Source organism: Mirounga angustirostris, unplaced genomic scaffold (assembly GCF_029215605.1).
Source record: "Mirounga angustirostris isolate CCGP_5_RB_7025 unplaced genomic scaffold, mMirAng1.0.hap1 SCAF_10, whole genome shotgun sequence".
NCBI lineage: Eukaryota > Metazoa > Chordata > Mammalia > Carnivora > Phocidae > Mirounga > Mirounga angustirostris.
Genome location: NW_026991718.1, coordinates 102,932,275 through 102,949,798, shown reverse-complemented (window position 1 = coordinate 102,949,798; position 17,524 = coordinate 102,932,275). Strand labels below are relative to the sequence as shown.

Sequence of the window (17,524 nt, the reverse complement as noted above, 5' to 3'; positions counted from 1 at the left end):
GAAAATCACATAAGCAGCATCTGGTAACTGACTATTCTCATGAAGGCTTATACACTGGGTCAATAACTTTGACATCTTGCTATTCTTCTACTATCCGTTTTTTAACCAGGTTGGGGATTCTAAGGGCCTCATGTCACCTTGCTTAAGTAAGATTAGTAGAAAAAAAAAATGTCTAACTTAGATCCCTGAGTATCCTGCCATTGGTGGATCTATCATAAATAACCAGTCATCCAAACATGGCAAAAGAAAGTATAATCCCTTGCCCCAACATTTAGTGTCATCTACTGGAATACCTCTCCTAACTCAAAATGTTATTGTCCTCCCAAGTCTCCAAGAATAGACAGAAAACAGCCAGAAAGCAAGCCTAGTAAGGAGTGGTAAGGAGTGGTCAACTATGGACAGTACATTGCATCAGCTGGTGAGATGCTGCTGGCCACCCCAGGATGGAATAAATATATTGGTTATTTTCGAGCATTTCCTGAGAGATGTCCTCACAGAAATTGATACTTCATAAGTATCAATGAAGTTTCAATACGCCAAACACCCACAAACCTAACACAGTACCCTCCAAAGATGAATAGTTAGAATACCGATGACAAAATGGTTCCACAATATTTTTTAAATTAAGGGTTTGGCTTATAATTGTGTGAAATGATAAATTCAACCAATATTGGAAGCTATAAAATCATTTTCTGAATCAACTTTTCTGAAAGAGCTTCAGCATCCCTCTCTTAGCTATGACCTTTGCCTAATAGTCTGGCAACCCGTGATAGAACCCAGCTCGAAGAAATACCGACTGGGACCAGCTTGTTTGTTTTTATATTTTAATCTGAATTCACTGGTTCAGAAACACAACACTTGGGGACCAATTCACATTTTTATTTTATTACATTTTATTTTTATTACCTCCTAATCCCTGGGGCCACCGTGGGTGGGGCTCCTGAAATGTCAGAGAAACTCTTCAAGAAGGACAAATGCCTGAATATGTATCCCCATGCCATAATCTGTGTGTATTTCAGCTTTCATTAGTGGAGTGCGACATATTTTCCCTGAGTCCAGATGCTCCTTCAATCCCACCTCCACCCAGTGCTCCAGGAAGCTATTAGCAATTATTCCATTGGGACTTCTGTCTGTACTTGACATGGCTCTTCCTTTTGACAATGTTGAGCTCCTTCTCTATCAATCCCCCTATTCAATAGTTAATTTTATCTGCAAGCTAATTTATTACATTCTTTAAAGGGAACTGGAAAGAAGTCTTTATAAAGGTACAAAAATCTTATGGAATATAAAGAATTGCCATCATTTTTTTTTCTTTTTAGTCCTTTTAAAGATTTTCTTAAAGACATTACTAGACCTATGCTTACCCAGCAGAAGTTCACCAGCACAACACTGTTTTTCTCCCCAGCTATCCAACACTGGAGATGTACTTAAATTTTGCCTTCATCTATCATTTGAAGAGCAGGCACAGGTAGCAGATTCTCAATAAGCTGGGTTCTATTCTTTAGCCCCATTAAAGAGAACACAGTGGGCTCTTGTTTTCCAGATGGACAATCTCTTAATGGGTCAGTAAGGAACCTATCTTAGTTTTTTGGACTGATACTTTCCACTGGAAAATTTAACGTGAAATTCTTTCTAAGTGATTATGTCTGCCCTTAGACTGGAAATGGATTTATCAGTTTTATTCTAATCAAAACTTTATTCCCAGAGGCACAGGCAGGTATGCACAGAAATGCAGATGAAAAGAGAGATGCAAGTGTAATTAGGTTTTGTAACTCAACAGCCAGGACATCGCATTGCTGCTTTCCTTTAAGGGTCTTAAAAGCTGTTTTAAGAAACCCCTTCATTGAACTTGTAATTTACTCAATGTGGTGCCATAACTTTTGAAAAATTAATTGAGTTAGTGAATGTAACCCAGGCAACCTAGAAGCACGAGCTGGTTTTATGGCTATCGATCTACGTCTCAGATGCACTCAGATTGGCTTTGTTGGCAGAGTTGACTCGGCAACTGTTCTATGGTCCAGCTCATCACCCCACCTTCAGAGACCCATGTGTTTGTTTTCCCTGCTGTCTGCCATTGGGATCCAGCATGCCCCTCATTGTAGAGACTGGGAAATCAGGGGGCAGAGAAGTGAAATGCCTTCCAGAACTTTCATAGCAAGTAAGTCATAGGATGAAGAGAGGAATTTAAATGTCCCAGTGCTTGGAACATGACTGCTGATGTTGCTTTCTTTTTTAAACAGTGCCTATGAATTAAGTATTCAAAACCAAGAACTGCCCCTGGGCTAGGGAACAGCCCACTGCTAGGGGAAAAAATAAAAAGATCTGGTACCCATTGCTAATTATCCCTTTAATTGTTGATATTTTCCCCAGAGAAGATTGATTCTATCTGCTACCCTTACCTGGTCGAGGATGCTTAAAACCCAAAGATAGAGATATTTAAAGTTGAAGCAGGTACCTTCTCTAGTAGCATGAAATCTGAATTCCTAAAACATTAACACCCTGTTTTTCTTTCTCTTGGGTTTCACTGGTGTCTGAGTAAGTGAATAGGCTGTGCTGTTTTCCTGGACACTAGGAATCCAACAGGCCCACGTACCCCATCCCATTGTGTCTGAATTACAAACTATTTTGAGCATCATTTTTGTTCATTTCCTTCCACCTGTGCCTGTGTAGGGTGGCAGCAGTCTCCAGCAATGCATCCTCTAGGACCATGCATTGTAATATCTTTCTCTTTCAAATTCTGTTCCACATAGTCATTTCTCATGTTCTGCTGGAAACCCCCAAAAAATTCATTCCACACTGTCATCCCTTTGTCCTAACCAGAACAACTCGATCGTGTCGAAGAAGGCATGAACCATATCAACCAAGACATGAAGGAGGCCGAGAAAAATTTAAAAGATTTAGGGAAATGCTGTGGCCTTTTCATATGTCCTTGTAACAAGTAGGTACTGGGTACCAGCTCTAATCTGTGGCGTCCAGTTTTCTTTCTTTTCTTCTTTCTTTTGATTTTTTTCTTTTTTAATGTCAAAGTGAATGTCTGAAGTTTTGTCTTTTTTTTCTTTGTCCTTTTCCATCCGCTTCATTCTGTGGGGATAAAATACTTGTGTTTAATCAGAACAACTGGAACGCATTGAGGAAGGGATGGACCAAATCAATAAGGACATGAAAGAAGCAGAAAAGAATTTGACGGACCTAGGAAAATTCTGCGGGCTTTGTGTGTGTCCCTGTAACAAGTAGGTGCTGCCTGCCTGCCTGTAGCTTTGGTTTCCCAAGGCCCATCTCCAAGCCTTGACAAGCTCATTCCTGCCAAGCACAAAGGCAGGATGAGCATGTGGCATGCAGAACAGATCAATACCGTCTCCAATGCATTCATCTCATAGCATAGATGATATAGTGGGAGTTACTGTTGATGCATTAAAAATCAGGCATACTACAGTGAAAGCTTCACTGTCAGCAATTTTTATTGATGAACATTTCAACATTTTCCAGAAAGTGTACCTTGAGACAGAGACAAGCCTCAAAAAAGAGGCACCCAGGCAATTTTATTTTCCTGCAACCCCAAAAGCCAAAACTGCAGAGCTAGAAAAGATTGGAGGGTAAGTTTGGAAGTTGAGAAACACATATGTTCAAGATTTGATTTTCCAGAAGCAAAAGAGACAGGTAATTTGGCCTAAGCAAGCATCTGTAACACAGAGAATATGACAGAGATTGCCCCACCAGTTGCCAAATCCGCCCCGTTATTAGACTATAGATGCCCCAGCTGCACCCACCGCAGAGGCCACGAGCCCTTCAGCAAGAGGTGCTCAAGCCTTACTCAAATTGGACCCATCCCTGTGAAATTCTTCCTCTTGGAAGATCTATCCGTACACTGACTAAAATGTTGAAATGTGTAGATTTTGCATGCACGACATCACAAAACTTTCAACTGTTTTCAAGGTTCTGCAACGCTTTTTTTTTTGGAATGTAGCAGAAATGTGACATGTGGTTATAAAGGTTTGCAACAGAAGGAACCTGAAAATGAGGGTTCTGGAAGATAGTCTTATTTGACTAGCAGTGGAAAAAAAATGCATGAGTGGATTGTCCAACATGCATTTGGAAAATTAAACCCATTACCCGATCTCCCTCACCCCTCCCACTTCCCTTTGAACAGAAGCCTTTTTCCTAAAAGCTCTCCTGATCCTAGCTTTTAGAACAGCAATTTATGTCATTTCTAGCTGATTATATGACCATTCACATCCTTTAAACTTTGAGGCTGATTTAAAATATCCCACTTCCTGTTTAGGAGGGGGAGGGGCTCGATTTACAGATAAATTTAAAACTGTTTTAAAAGAATGATCTACAGTAAAGCCTGATTAACTGGAATCTAGCTAACTGGAACTCTCAAATGTATTTACACTTTCGCTTCCTTCCACTTTTAGTAAAAAGAGACAGTTGAACAAAGGGATGGGGGATCACATCAGGGACTTAAAATGGTTTTTCTTGAAGGGCAGTCTAGGCAGTTCACATTCTGTCACTCAGTCTACATTTTCCTATGTAACTTCCACACCTAAGGGGACCAAACAACAAGAGTTGATCTTCAGAGGAAAGGCCATCAGGCACATCAAGTGAAACCATAACCAAGGAAAAATTTGGTCATGTTCACTACCCTAAGACTCTAAGGCAGGAAAGTGCCTTGAGAATCTAACAGATATTCAACAATCACCCCTGAAACAAAGTTTTCCTCCATGGCCCACTGTTAATTAACAAAGTCACGTCATTCACCAAAATGACTCATGGCTACACATTCCAGTTAGTTAAGACTTAACTGTATATCCTTTTCTTTGGCCACTTGTCCCCCAGGTGAGATATCCACCCTTTTTGTGATGAATTCCAACAGATACAATTTCCCCATTCATCAACTGTGTGGAGAAGGCGTGGAGGCAGGCCCCGCCCCGGGATGGATTCTAATGTTCAGATGAAATGATGGCCCCTACGAATTCCACATAGTAGTCGGCACAAGAGACCCTAACTGAGCTTCAAAGCTTGAGTGAAGTGTTCCCTATTGTGTGTAAATAATGCTTTAAAAACCATGTGTCACAACGCAGTGGCTGGTGGTGCCCTGGACTCTCTGAGGGCTTCGCCCTGTCTCGGCATGTTTCAAAGGATTATGGTAGATGTACGGCAGTTCTGTGAGTCTATGTGCAGCATTGTGGGTGCAGTGATTCGCCTTCTTTCAGAAACGCAAACTTTCCCACCCCTTTGACTTTGCCAAAGATGGTATACCAGATATTTTACATAGCAGAAAACCTCACAAGGTCCATATAACTTCTTGTAATGTGAGGAGGGAGGGAACGGGGAGTCGGAAAGAAAACAAAGCCAGACTCTAAGCTCTATTAAATTAGTTTTTGGATCCTGTCCCACGGAGTGGGCCCATGGCTCTTTAGAGCAGTAAATTCTGACAGCTCCGAGGTCTGTGGCATTGTACACTAGATTGTGGGAATTGCTGAAATTCCATTTGTACAATTTTCCAGCTTATTCCAGGGTTGCTTGGTCCCCTCTGCAAATATTAGTATTAGAGCCAGTTTTAATAGATGGCTGAGATCCTCCAATACAAGAAAAAAAAGGGGGGGGGGTGTAAATTCTGTTGTCTTATAAGAGAAAATATGAAAATGGGACCACAGGAAGTTCTCTTGTTTTTGGACTAAAAGCATGTGGTTTCTACTATGCAAAGAACCTAAAAACATCTTTGATTGCCTTAAATTACAACACACCCACCGAAATATGCTGCACATGTTTCTATTGGGCACAACAGGTATGCCTGGATTTTAAGTTTCTCTCCAAGGCAGATCAGTGAAATACAGCCCATGGAGACCACACCAGTTCCAGACCACTCTCCCCTGCCACATCCCAGGATAGCTTGAAGTAGGAGTTTGTAATCACTCACACCCTGCCCCCCAGCCTGACAAAGAAGCTATTGAACCTGCGTTTCAAATCCTCATGAAGGCTATTACTGTCCTGCTAGTGCCTTTTTCAAGAATGGTCAACTTCTGGAGTAGTTTGGCTTAAATGAGAATGCTTCACTTTCTACTCATGCCTGTAGCTGGTGCATGAAGAAGACATAGAGGGATTTCCTTTTCTGGTGCTAGATGGCTTGTTCTCTCTTCTATTTTCCTGCACTCATTTCACTATGCCTCTTTTACTTTTTGTCTCTGTGGACAAAGGTTTGTACATCGACTAGATGTATGGTGACTGTTTGGAAGTACCGATATATTATCTAATTCAAATCACTCTCGAGGCAACTCAAAGACCACCACCCTTGGCCAACCACCAGTGCTTTATGTCCTTCATGCAGAGTTGGAAGGGTTAGTCCCACACATGCATTGGGGGAAAAATTAAAACAGGGAATCTTTGCATGATGGTGTGTAAAAACTCAGTCGAGTATGTTTTTCTTGGTGACAGTGTGTTGCTGTGGTGTGATGTACACACTCTACTTGGCAGTCTTGTTATGTGTCTGTCTGCCAGTATGTTTTTCTGTGTGTTTTGTGTCTCAAAATATAACCATGTCACTGAAATAGAACTGAATGTCCTCCAGCTACCTTAATCCTTGTCTTAAATCCAACTAAACTGCAAAGACAAACCAAAACAAGAACAACCTTTGGGCAAAGGTTGCAGTCTTGACAATTGCAATTGGCTCGATTGGAAATGCAATGCTGAGTAGCTGAGGCATGGTGGTGGCCAACTGTTTGGGTCCAAATCATGATATATCGGTATTCTCTAATGCCTCGAATTAAAACCCATTTGCTTGGTTTGGTTCTTAGCTTGAAGAGGTGACCATTGTTGTGAGCTTGATGCTCCACCCCCTTGCCTTGTCACTCACCCTCTTTTTTGCATAGGCTTAAATCAAGCGATGCTTACAAAAAAGCCTGGGGCAATAATCAGGACGGAGTGGTGGCCAGCCAGCCTGCTCGTGTGGTGGACGAACGGGAGCAGATGGCCATCAGTGGTGGCTTCATTCGGAGGTGAGCCGCAGTGCAGCTAGCCCTGTAGCAGTCGTCCATTGTTAAGTAAACAAATCATCCCAAGCTGAGTGGGTCTTAAAGCAACAACCATTTTACTGGTTACTTATGAATGTGTATGTTGCTGGGCAGTTCTGCCAAGAGCCCCTCCTGGGCTCCCTCATTCCGTGCAGATGGGTGCACGATGGCCCAAGATGGTCTCAGTCACTCGGCTCGTGGTTGACTAGGGCAGGGCGCCTCCACTCTCCCCCGTGCGGTCCCTCCAGCAAAGAGCCCTGGCTTCTTACGTGGTGGTGGCAGCATTCCAAGGGGGCAGGCTCCAATGCACAAGCACTTATCAAGCCTTGTCGGGTTTGCCAGAGTTTCATCAGACAAAGCGAGTCACGTGGCCACATCCAGCCTCAATGCGGCAGTAAACAGGTGTCTCTTTCCATAAATGGAATTGAACAGAACTTATTAAAGAGATTGTTTACAGAGATGTGGGCCGGGTTAATAACAAGCGATGGTAAAGCATTGGTGGACTAGCAATAGCAGGAAAAGTCCTGAAGGGATGGGAGCTGTTATCAGAACCTGACAGTAGTTACCACTGTGGGGGAGGGGCTATAGAGAAATGCCGCTGTTGCAAAACTAGCAGGAAATGAGAAAGGGAAATAAATGCCCCCATTCCTCTTTCCTCTTGCCCTCCAATATCTCACGGGCCATCTGCCAAAGCCTACTGGAAGCCGGAGGGTTAAGAGAATCTGGGTGATGCCTTTGTAGAGAGGTCAGCGTCTCTGGGCAGAGAGCAAAACAGGTCAGAGAATGGACCTGGGGGGACAAATAGAGAATAACAAGCATACCTGACTTCTGATTTCCTGTGAGACCTGGAAGCAAAAGCCAACTTAAAGACCTATTTAAAAATCTCAAATTACACAGATCTGCCTATCCAGAAATCAGCTCTCAGGAGACCAGAAAACAGAGTAAATAATGACAAATATTCCTGTTGTTAAAAAGAGAAGAAAAGAAAAAAAAAAAAAAACCCTATCCCTTTTTACAGGCTACTGCTAGGACTCAGCAGTGACTAGGGTACCTAATGACTAGTGTAGAGATAGTTGTACAGCTATATATTACTGGGCCATTGTAGCTGATGTTACCAACCAATAACCCACATTCAAATGACAGTGACCTGTATAAGGTCTAGATAGCTACATAAAGCCTCACAGATGACAATTCTATTCTTGTTTCTATCTGCTCCCAGGGAAACTAGACCAGGGGTTCTCAATCCTGGCTGCAAATTAGAATGACCTGAGGCTGTTTTTTAAAAACATCAGTACTGAGGGGCGCCTGGGTGGCTCAGTCAATTAAATGTCTGCCTTTGGCTCAGGTCATAATCCTGGGATCCGGGGCTCCTGGGGTGGGGCCCCACATTGGGCTCCCTGCTCAGGCGGGAGTCTGTGTCTCCTTCTCTCTCTGTTCTTCCTCCCGCTCACATGCTCGCTCTCTCTCTCTCAAGTAAATACATACATACATACATACATACATACAATCTTTAAAAAAAAGTGAGACCCAGCCATCTGTGGTTCTTAAAGCTTTTCAGGTGATTCTAATATACAATCAGCATTGAGAATCCTGGAACCAGAGTATGCCTTAGCTGTTGATAATCATTTAAATAAGTTTCTTTTTTATGTAAGAAAGCTAGGAAGTTCCCCCTTTAATTTCTACTGGCCTAGGCTGCTTTAAAAACCTTTGTGGGCTAGTCTACACTGGGGGTGACCATGGGGAATGGGTTTTAACCCCTCTGAACATTTTTAGCTCATCACCACATGCAGTGGGAAAATATTAATTAACCAGAACATCCTAGAATGAATACTTACCATTTGCAATAAAGAGTTACTACCTTCTTAACTTTCAAGCTGAACTGTGAAAAAAATGGCCAGGTGGTAAGGCACTTCGAGAGCCAACTCCTTCCTTCCCAAACTGGAACAATAATCTTTTATCACAATTTTTCCCCTGAAATCACCCATTCACAATGCCACCAACCCCAACCCCCCCTGCAATGAAATCTGAGCAAATAGAAATCATCTTGAATAAGTAGCTCCCTTTGGAGTTCTTAGGAGCCAGCAGGATTAAGGGGCAGACTGTATTATCCTTACTCTTCCCAGGGATTTTGGCCCCAAATGCGGAAGAAGATGGAGCAGAGAAATTCTCTGACTTAACACAATAAGCCTTTTCTTTCATTCTCAATTTAACTCTTGGAGACTTTGTTTGACATTTCAGAAAGAAAAATATAGTTTCTAACTAGTTCCATCTTCATTCTCTGACCCAGTCCTCTCAACTAAAATGATTTTATTCTTAAAAAATGAAAATTAGGATAAACATATGAACATAGGGAGGAAATGATGTGCTGGTGGAAATGAAAGAAGTAAATAAATTAATCTATTTAATATGCCTTCTCTAAAAAAGAAACTTAAATGTTCAAAAATGAAATTTAAAAATTATTTTCTAGGGACACCTGGGTGGCTCAGTCAATTAAGGGTTTGACTCGATTTCAGCTTGGGTCTTGATCTCAGGGTCATGAGTTCAAGCCTGGCGTTGAGATCCATGCTGGGTATGGACCCTACTTATAAATAAATAAATAAATAAATAAATAAATAAATGAATAAATAAATAAAAATTATTTTCTAATGTATAAAAGCTAAAATGTACTCATTGAACAAAGACTAAAGATGCATGGGATTGATACCTAAGGGGTCTCCAGACTTTCCCTTAGCTTTGGGTCCTTGGTATGTGAGTTTTTTTTCACACTTTCTATCTTCTAAAAATTACATTTTGACTCCCAGGGTAACAAACGATGCCCGAGAAAATGAAATGGATGAAAACCTGGAGCAGGTGAGCGGTATCATTGGAAACCTCCGTCACATGGCCCTGGATATGGGCAATGAGATCGATACACAGAACCGCCAGATTGACAGGATCATGGAGAAGGTGAGCTTATGGCAGTCAGCAAGCTTCCATTGTTCATTACTTCTTCTGAGATACCACTGAGGAAGGATGAATGGCAAAATAAGCCCCTCAAACTGTGGCATGGGATTCAGGCATACTGATAGATGGAAATTTCCCCCTTATTTTTCCAAGACAAAAATTCACCAACATATAAGTAAATAAGAGAGTAGAATTTAATCTAGCAGATATTCCTCAGAGGCACCTCTGTTTCAGGATCCAAAGGCCATAAAGATGAGAAAGACATCATCCCCACTGCTAAGAAACTCACAGCCTATGGGAGGCAGTGAGCCTCCAGCTGAATTTACTACCACACAAAATATAATTTGCCAAGAGAGCCACACATAAAATGCTAATAAGTAGGGTTAGATGAGGAAAGATTTCAAGAGTTAAGTGATGGGAAAATCTCCAAAAAAGCCAAATCGAGTCTTGAAGGTTGGTTAGGAGCTTGTCAAGAGATGGTGTAGGAATAGAATCAGGAAATAAAGGAAAGAATACTTATTTTAGTTTAACGAGAAGATGAATATGATGAGCTTTGATTTTATAAATGCCAAAGCTTTAATGATGGTTCAAAAAAGCCCAGATTCCATTTCCAGTTCAACAGTTCACATGTCCAGATCTCAAAATAGAAAGCATGATCTGATGAAGTTGAGTTCACACAAGGACACCAGATGTGGCTCTAAGAGAAAACCCCCTGGTGTCAACAAGAGTCATAAGGAAAAGTGAAGAGAACAGAATGGGAAGGGATGGGTTTAGGGCCTTGAGATTGGAAGGGAACAGAAAGAAACACTGGATAAGCCTTATAAAAAGATTTGGGGCACCAAAACCTGATATTCCACACTACAAATCTGACATACTTTCTACGATCTTGTATTCTTCCCCCTCCCCGATCAGTAGAGTCCTGAATATTGCTTATCATCTCTTAAGATCTCAAAATGCCAACAGGAAGAAATAGATACATTATAGGTTTAATGGTAATTGTGCATCTATAATCAATTCTAGTTGGCAATCTTACATTGTATGAGTTTATTCCTGAGCTATATTCAGCTCAAGCTGTATATATACAGCTCATATTGCTGTATGAGCTATATTCAAAGAGAGATACTGAGGTTTTGAGCCTGAAACCCTGAGTTTCTTTTTAACAATTCATTCCACTTTAATGAGCAGAGAAGGATGCTTTGAATCCTAAGGCTAAACACTGAGTTTCTTGGAACCCAAGCATCCTCCACCGACCTGAAAAAGAAAAGGTAGACATAAAGGGAACGCTTTGCCCTATTGTGCTCTATGTGCTCCCTATTAAAAATATCTGATTGCATAATATTTTGCCTGATCAATATTAAGTTACACAAATGTCAGTGTTGGTTGGCAAAAGGCTTGTGCTTTGCTTACTTTTACAAGTCATGACATACTTATCATTGTTAAGAGCCTTTGATATGCTAAAGCTTTTAAAGCTGCACAAATCAATAGATTTTAGAACAATATTGAGAGTTTCAAAAAGCACTGGAGCCAACACAAGCTGACCTAGCCCATTATGGCCAGAAAAAAACAATTGCCAAACCACCTTCCAATGGGAAAATGATTTGAAAAAACAAGAAGTACTCATTTTCTGTCAATGGACCCAATTTACTCACAGATGTAGGGAGATAATGTACCTCTAACTCAATTAGAGTTCTAGAAGTAGTACTTTTACTAAGAAAGAGGGGTCAAATCTTTATTGATAGAGTAGGATTTTCAGCACCAAAAAGTGTTCCTGGAAAGGCAAGTGGCATCTTAATTCTGCCACTTTGCATTTCTAGTTCTCTTCTCTAGGGAAAACCTTTCATTTTGGGCCCAGTTTACTAAATGGCAAAGATGTATGCAGCCAAGATGTGTAATTGGAGTCAGGCAAGTGGATGGGAAATAGCCATTATGGTTTGTATCATTCTTTAAGTGCTAATTTGTTTAAGAAGTGAGAGAGGGGTCTAGTTGCCTTTGAATAACTAGCCTTTATCTTAGCTCCAAAATCAGAATCTGAACATGATTAGAGAGAGTCCATTTCAACCCAGCATCGCCACAAATGATACATGTTATATGAGCTGCACAATTTTTAATAGATTTCCACCTGTCTCATGTAAGTTCTCACTTCTGATCATAGGAAACAGTGTTCAAAGGTCTCTTGCATATCTAAGAGTAAATTAAACTCACAGTCTAAGAATAAAAAGAATCTTGGGGCACATGGGTGGCTCAGTCTGTTGAGCATCCAACTCTTGGTTTCAGCTCAGGTCATGATCTCAGGGTTGTGGGATTGAGCCCGCATCAGGGCTCAGCATAGAGTCTAGTTGGGATTCTCTCTCTCTCTCTCTGCCACTTCTCCTCCTCACACTCTCTCTCTCAAATAAATAAATGAAACCTTAAAAAATTAAACGAAAAAAGGGAATCTTCTGATGTTTCTCCCATATTCTCCCATGGCCCCCAACAACAACCTTCACCCTACCCCATCAATTATGATCCTCTCTCATCTCTTGGATTGATAGTAAAGTTTTGGAAGTCCAAAACAATGTAATTCTTAATACATCCCCATGGACTGTCAAGGAATTACTTTGTCTATTTAAAAACTTTGCTTTCTGCTTTAATATATATATATACAGTCTTCTAAGGTTGAAATGGTACAATTCTTTCAGAAAACTAAAATGGGGCAAGTTGTATTAGCTTCTTTATGTTGTTCAGGAAGTAGTAATGTTCAAACTTCAATTTAAAGTTGTCAGTGGTAGATGCCACACACACATTGAAATACAGTGAGGCTGAAGCTTTAACATTCCTTTGAATTCTCCTATCAATGAGGAAACACAGCATTTGAAAACTAAGACCTTGAGTTCCAGTGGCATTTCCTGCTCACCAGCTTCATGACCTGATTTCTTCTTCTGAAAGATAATAAGGGAACAGTTCAAACCTTGGATGAGAACATGGCTACCATGTAGGGTAATAAGCATCCACTTCTGGAATTCTGAGCAGGAGCCTAAAAGCTACCTGCCATGGTCTGAAGTTGAGATTTCCAGAGTGTGCAGAAGGGTGGGCTAATGATCTCCTTCTAACTCTCTTAGTGGCTTTATGGGGATCATCCTTGCTTTCTCACAGGGGCAAATCATGTGGCATATCTTGGGTATGCCAGTGAACTTAAGATTCTCTAAATAGAAATATGAAAACTGGGGTGGGCTATATTCCATAAATACAGTCCTAAAGCATATAAAAAGAATGAACACAGAGGCCTTCTCCAAATACCAGAGAGACATCTAAAAGGAGATTACCTCAGGATTTGTTCCTAAAAGATGCTATTTCTGTTATATAATAAAGATATAGTACCTATTGCATAAGGTATATGGGCTTGAATTTTGATATGCTTCAGAGAAAATTTAGGTAGAAATCACAGATCTTCAGTGAACATAGGTCTGTTTTGGATCCTTTGACGATGTCCAGAGAATAACCTCATGCTCTACTTCAAAATATCCGCTTCCACCACCAGGTGAATGCTCACCAGTGTATTCTTAATGCAAGAGTTTCTAGAATGCTTGCTTCCAGACATGCCATCCATTTTTAAATTAATGATTTTCCCCCGTTTGTGTTTTCCTTAGTATTCAGTCTGGAAAAATAGCATAATTCAGTCTGCAGAAACATTTCACATTGGTCTGAGCCTAGAATTTTCCTTTGCACCAAAGTATCATTATTTCTGATAGAGTTTATAGCTAAAGAGAGGAGATTTAAGAGCCAAGTAAAATTGGAAAGAATACCTATTTTCCAAATCAGGAACCTAAGGTCCAAAATATGAATCTATAGATCAAAACAAGGAAAATTAATGCTCTATCTTAACTTGTTTTGAAAGTCAACTTTTGATTATCCAAACAGATGGTAGGAAACCATTGCCAGATAATTCAGAATAATGAATAATCTAGCAATATTTCTATTTTAACTTGGCAAATTTCTAGTTGAATATAGATAACTCTAAGTGTGCTGGGAATTCACAAACTAAATAAAGAAGATCCAGTTTGGTGGAGATTGGAAAGCACCAAGCACCATAGAAGATGCAAAATCGGTAATCATTGAACAAATACAGGTTGATAAAAAAGCAGTTCAGTTTCCCTACACTGCCTCTCAGCTTTGTGTTCCTCTTTCCAGGCTAGAGAGGGCAGACACCATCACCAATCATGATAAGACAAAACAACAGCCTAAACAGAATCTTCATTTTTGCCTCTGCTTGCTCACTCAGACCTTTCTCAGTGGTGTTGGGAATAGTTCATTTTCTGGGTTTTAAAAGTCTATCCTGGTAGCAACTCTGGGTTTCAAGCTGCATATACAGCAAAAGGTAACTGAAGCAGTGAGATCAGTCAAGGCACAAAATTATGGAAAAAGTGCTCTTGTTAAAACAAGCCAATGATAAGGGACACCTGGCTAGCTCAGTCAGTAGAGCATGTGGCGCTTGATCTTGGGGTCATGAGTTCAAACCCCCAGTTGGATGTGGAGCCTACTTAAAAAATAAATAAATAAAATAAATAAATAAACAAGCCATTGTCAAACTCCATGGGAATGAGTCTTCAAAAATGGAACTTAAAATTATTAAACATCCCAACAAGTCAGATTTTCACCCAATAACAATAATTGCAAGATAAAATATATTGAGCACTTAATCTTTGCAAAAAATTATTCCAAGCACATTATATGTACAAACTCATTTCATTTTCACAGCAGACCTAGTACTATAATGATTAACATGATGATTACTAGTGTGGATTCTGACTCCAGGCTGCCTGATTTCCTCATTTGGAAAAATGAATTAATAATAATATACTCCTCATAGTTGATATCAATCTTGATGTCAAGGTTGAATGAACTGGATATAATAGACATTCATGCTTGTTACCAGGATTCCTTTTTGTCCAGCTTCGAGACAAGAAAGCCAAGGCCCCAAGATGTTATGTAATTGGCCCGAAGTGACACTGGTTAGCCATGATTTGAACCCAACTGTATAAGTGGTGGTAATTAAACTCAATCCACAGATGTGAATGCCTTTCATAACGTCACTGGGTGTCATTCCAGGATAGAAAGATAAATGATGTAACCCTGTCCTCAAAAGGAGGCACTCTGGTAGGGTGAAACAGTCATGAGTACTAAGATGGAGCTTCTATGATCATGTCCAAGTAGAACCACAAGCAATGGTTCTGGAATCACAAAAAAAGAGAGGGTCAGTTCTGACAGGAGAAGTTTCAAGATGCCTTCACTCAAGAAGGGGGCATTTGAACAGACCCAGAAGGAAGAACAGAATGTCCAAAGGTAACCTGAGTTTTGTTTTCTTCCCCCTTTTCTAGGCTGATTCCAACAAAACCAGAATTGATGAGGCCAACCAACGTGCAACAAAGATGCTGGGGAGTGGTTAAATGTGCCCACCTGTGTTCTCTTCCAAATGCTGTTGGGCAAGATAGCACCTTTGTGCTTTTCTCATCGTATTACCTAGTAGGTCTGCACACATACACACATCAGTCCACCCCCATTGTGAATGTTGTCTTGTATCATTCATCAGCTTCCCCAAACTATTATGTGTCTTTTGTTCTTTCTGAGTCTCTTTCTTTCCAAAGGTTGTATATAGTAGTCATTTGGTGGCTCTAACTCCCTACATAAGATGTCTTGGGTTTCATTTTTCCTTTTCTCTCCTCAGTGGTGTTTGCTGAATGACAACAATTTAGGAATGCTCAACGTGCTGTTGATTCTTTCAATACACAGTATTGTTCTTGTAAAACTGTGACATTCCACAGAGCTACTGCCACTGTCCTTTCTTTGAGTGTCAGGCTCTGAAACTCTCAAAATTTGCTGTCCTTGATTCCTCATGGTTGTCATCTGTCTTTATGATTTCATGATTAGACAATGTGGAATTACATTACAGGCATTGCACTAAAAGTGATGTGATTTATGCATTTATGCATGAGAACTAAATAGATTTTTAGATTCCTACTTAAACAAAATCTTTCCATGACAGTAGCATACTGATGAGAAAACACACACACACAACAGAAACAACAAAACAACAACAAAGCATGCTCAGTATTGAGACACTGTCAAGATTAAGTTCTACCAGCAAAACTGAAGTAGTGTCACTTTCTTTCTGTCAGTATATAGACTTATTAATCATGATCATCCTTTTTTAAGAAAAAAGAATTTTAAAAAAAGATGGATTTGACACACTCACCACTTAATCATTTCCAGCAAAATAGACGTTTGGCTGAACTATGTCAAATGAATGTAATATAGGATTTGTTTGCTGCTTTTGAAGGCTATGTTTTGGAGAAAGCAGTCTTGCTGTGAAACAGTGTGGAGATGTAAATTTTATAAGGCTGACTCTTATTAATCACCATTTCCCCCTGTGGTTTGTTATCAGTACAATTCTCTGTTGCTTAATCTAGAGCTATGCACACCAAATTGCTGAGATATTTAGTAGCTGATAAAGAAATCTTTAAAAAATAATATAAATGAATGAAATATAAACTGTGAGATAAATATCATTACAGCATGTAATATTAAATTCCTCCTGTCTCCTCTGTTGGTTTGTGAAGTGATTGACATTTTGTAGCTAGTTTAAAATTATTAAAAATTATAGACCCCAGATGTCTGCTTTAATTTCTTTATGGACTCCGTCTGATTTTGCACTCACATGAGAAGAGGAAGCCAGGCCACTCCATCCCATTGCTCCTCAGAAGCCAGTTCTGTGTGCTGAGAACACTGTGTGGAAAAAACAAAGATGTCCCTTTTAGACACAATTCCAATGGCAGGTGACACTTGGCTTGATTTTTATCATCTGTTTCAGAAATATTTGTGTGTGGATTCAGTGTTGGCTATGGGAGAAAATACAGTTTTCCAGAAGATAAAAGAAAACATCTATGGAAAAAATCTGTGGTACTCAGACTTGACCCTACCTAGATTTAGGTATATCAGGTATCAATCCACTCTTCCTTCCTCTCCCCAAAATCCAGTCCCACCACCAAAAGTGAACCCTCCACAACCACACCACTGCTGCCCTCACTTTTTTTAACAGCTTTATTGACATACCATACAATTCACCCATTTAAAGTATATAATTGAATGGTTTTTAGTATACTCACAGATTTGTGCAATCAAATTTTAGAATATTTCTAACGCCCCCAAAAAGAAAGCCCATACCAAATAGCAGTCACTCCCATCCCACTTCCACCAGCCATAGGCAACCATTAATTTATGTCTGTCTATAGATTTGCCTATTTGAACATTTCATATAAATGGAATTATACAGGACGTGATGGCTTTGTGTCTGGCTTCTTTTACTTAGCATAATGTTTTCAAGGTCCATCCATGTTGTAGCATGTAACAGAGCTTGATTCCCTTTTATGGCCAAATAATGTCCATGGTGTGGATACCACATTTTGTTTATCCATTCATCCATTGATGGACACTTGGATGGTTTTCACTCTTTGGCTATTATGAGTTATGATGCTGTGAACATTCATGTGCAAGTTTTTGTGTAGACCTGTTTTCAATTCTTTTGACATCACCATTTT

The 17,524-nt window shown here is 40.1% G+C and overlaps 1 protein-coding gene across 2 annotated transcripts in view; it reads left to right on the top strand.

Annotated features, from left to right (window-relative positions):
* Window positions 1-16,596, top strand: part of SNAP25 (synaptosome associated protein 25) — an 83,266-nt gene extending 66,670 nt beyond the window's left edge. The window contains exons 5-8 of one of the 2 annotated variants that reach the window (XM_045883818.2): window positions 3,113-3,230; window positions 6,870-6,995; window positions 9,812-9,956; window positions 15,308-16,596. In XM_045883818.2, the coding sequence (XP_045739774.1) occupies window positions 3,113-3,230; window positions 6,870-6,995; window positions 9,812-9,956; window positions 15,308-15,376 (458 nt within the window). In that variant the 3' untranslated portion in view covers window positions 15,377-16,596. Of the gene's footprint in view, window positions 1-2,820; window positions 2,939-3,112; window positions 3,231-6,869; window positions 6,996-9,811; window positions 9,957-15,307 lie in introns of both variants that reach the window. The other variant, XM_045883819.3, reaches the window with a different exon arrangement.
* The last annotated feature ends 928 nt before the right edge of the window (window positions 16,597-17,524 follow it).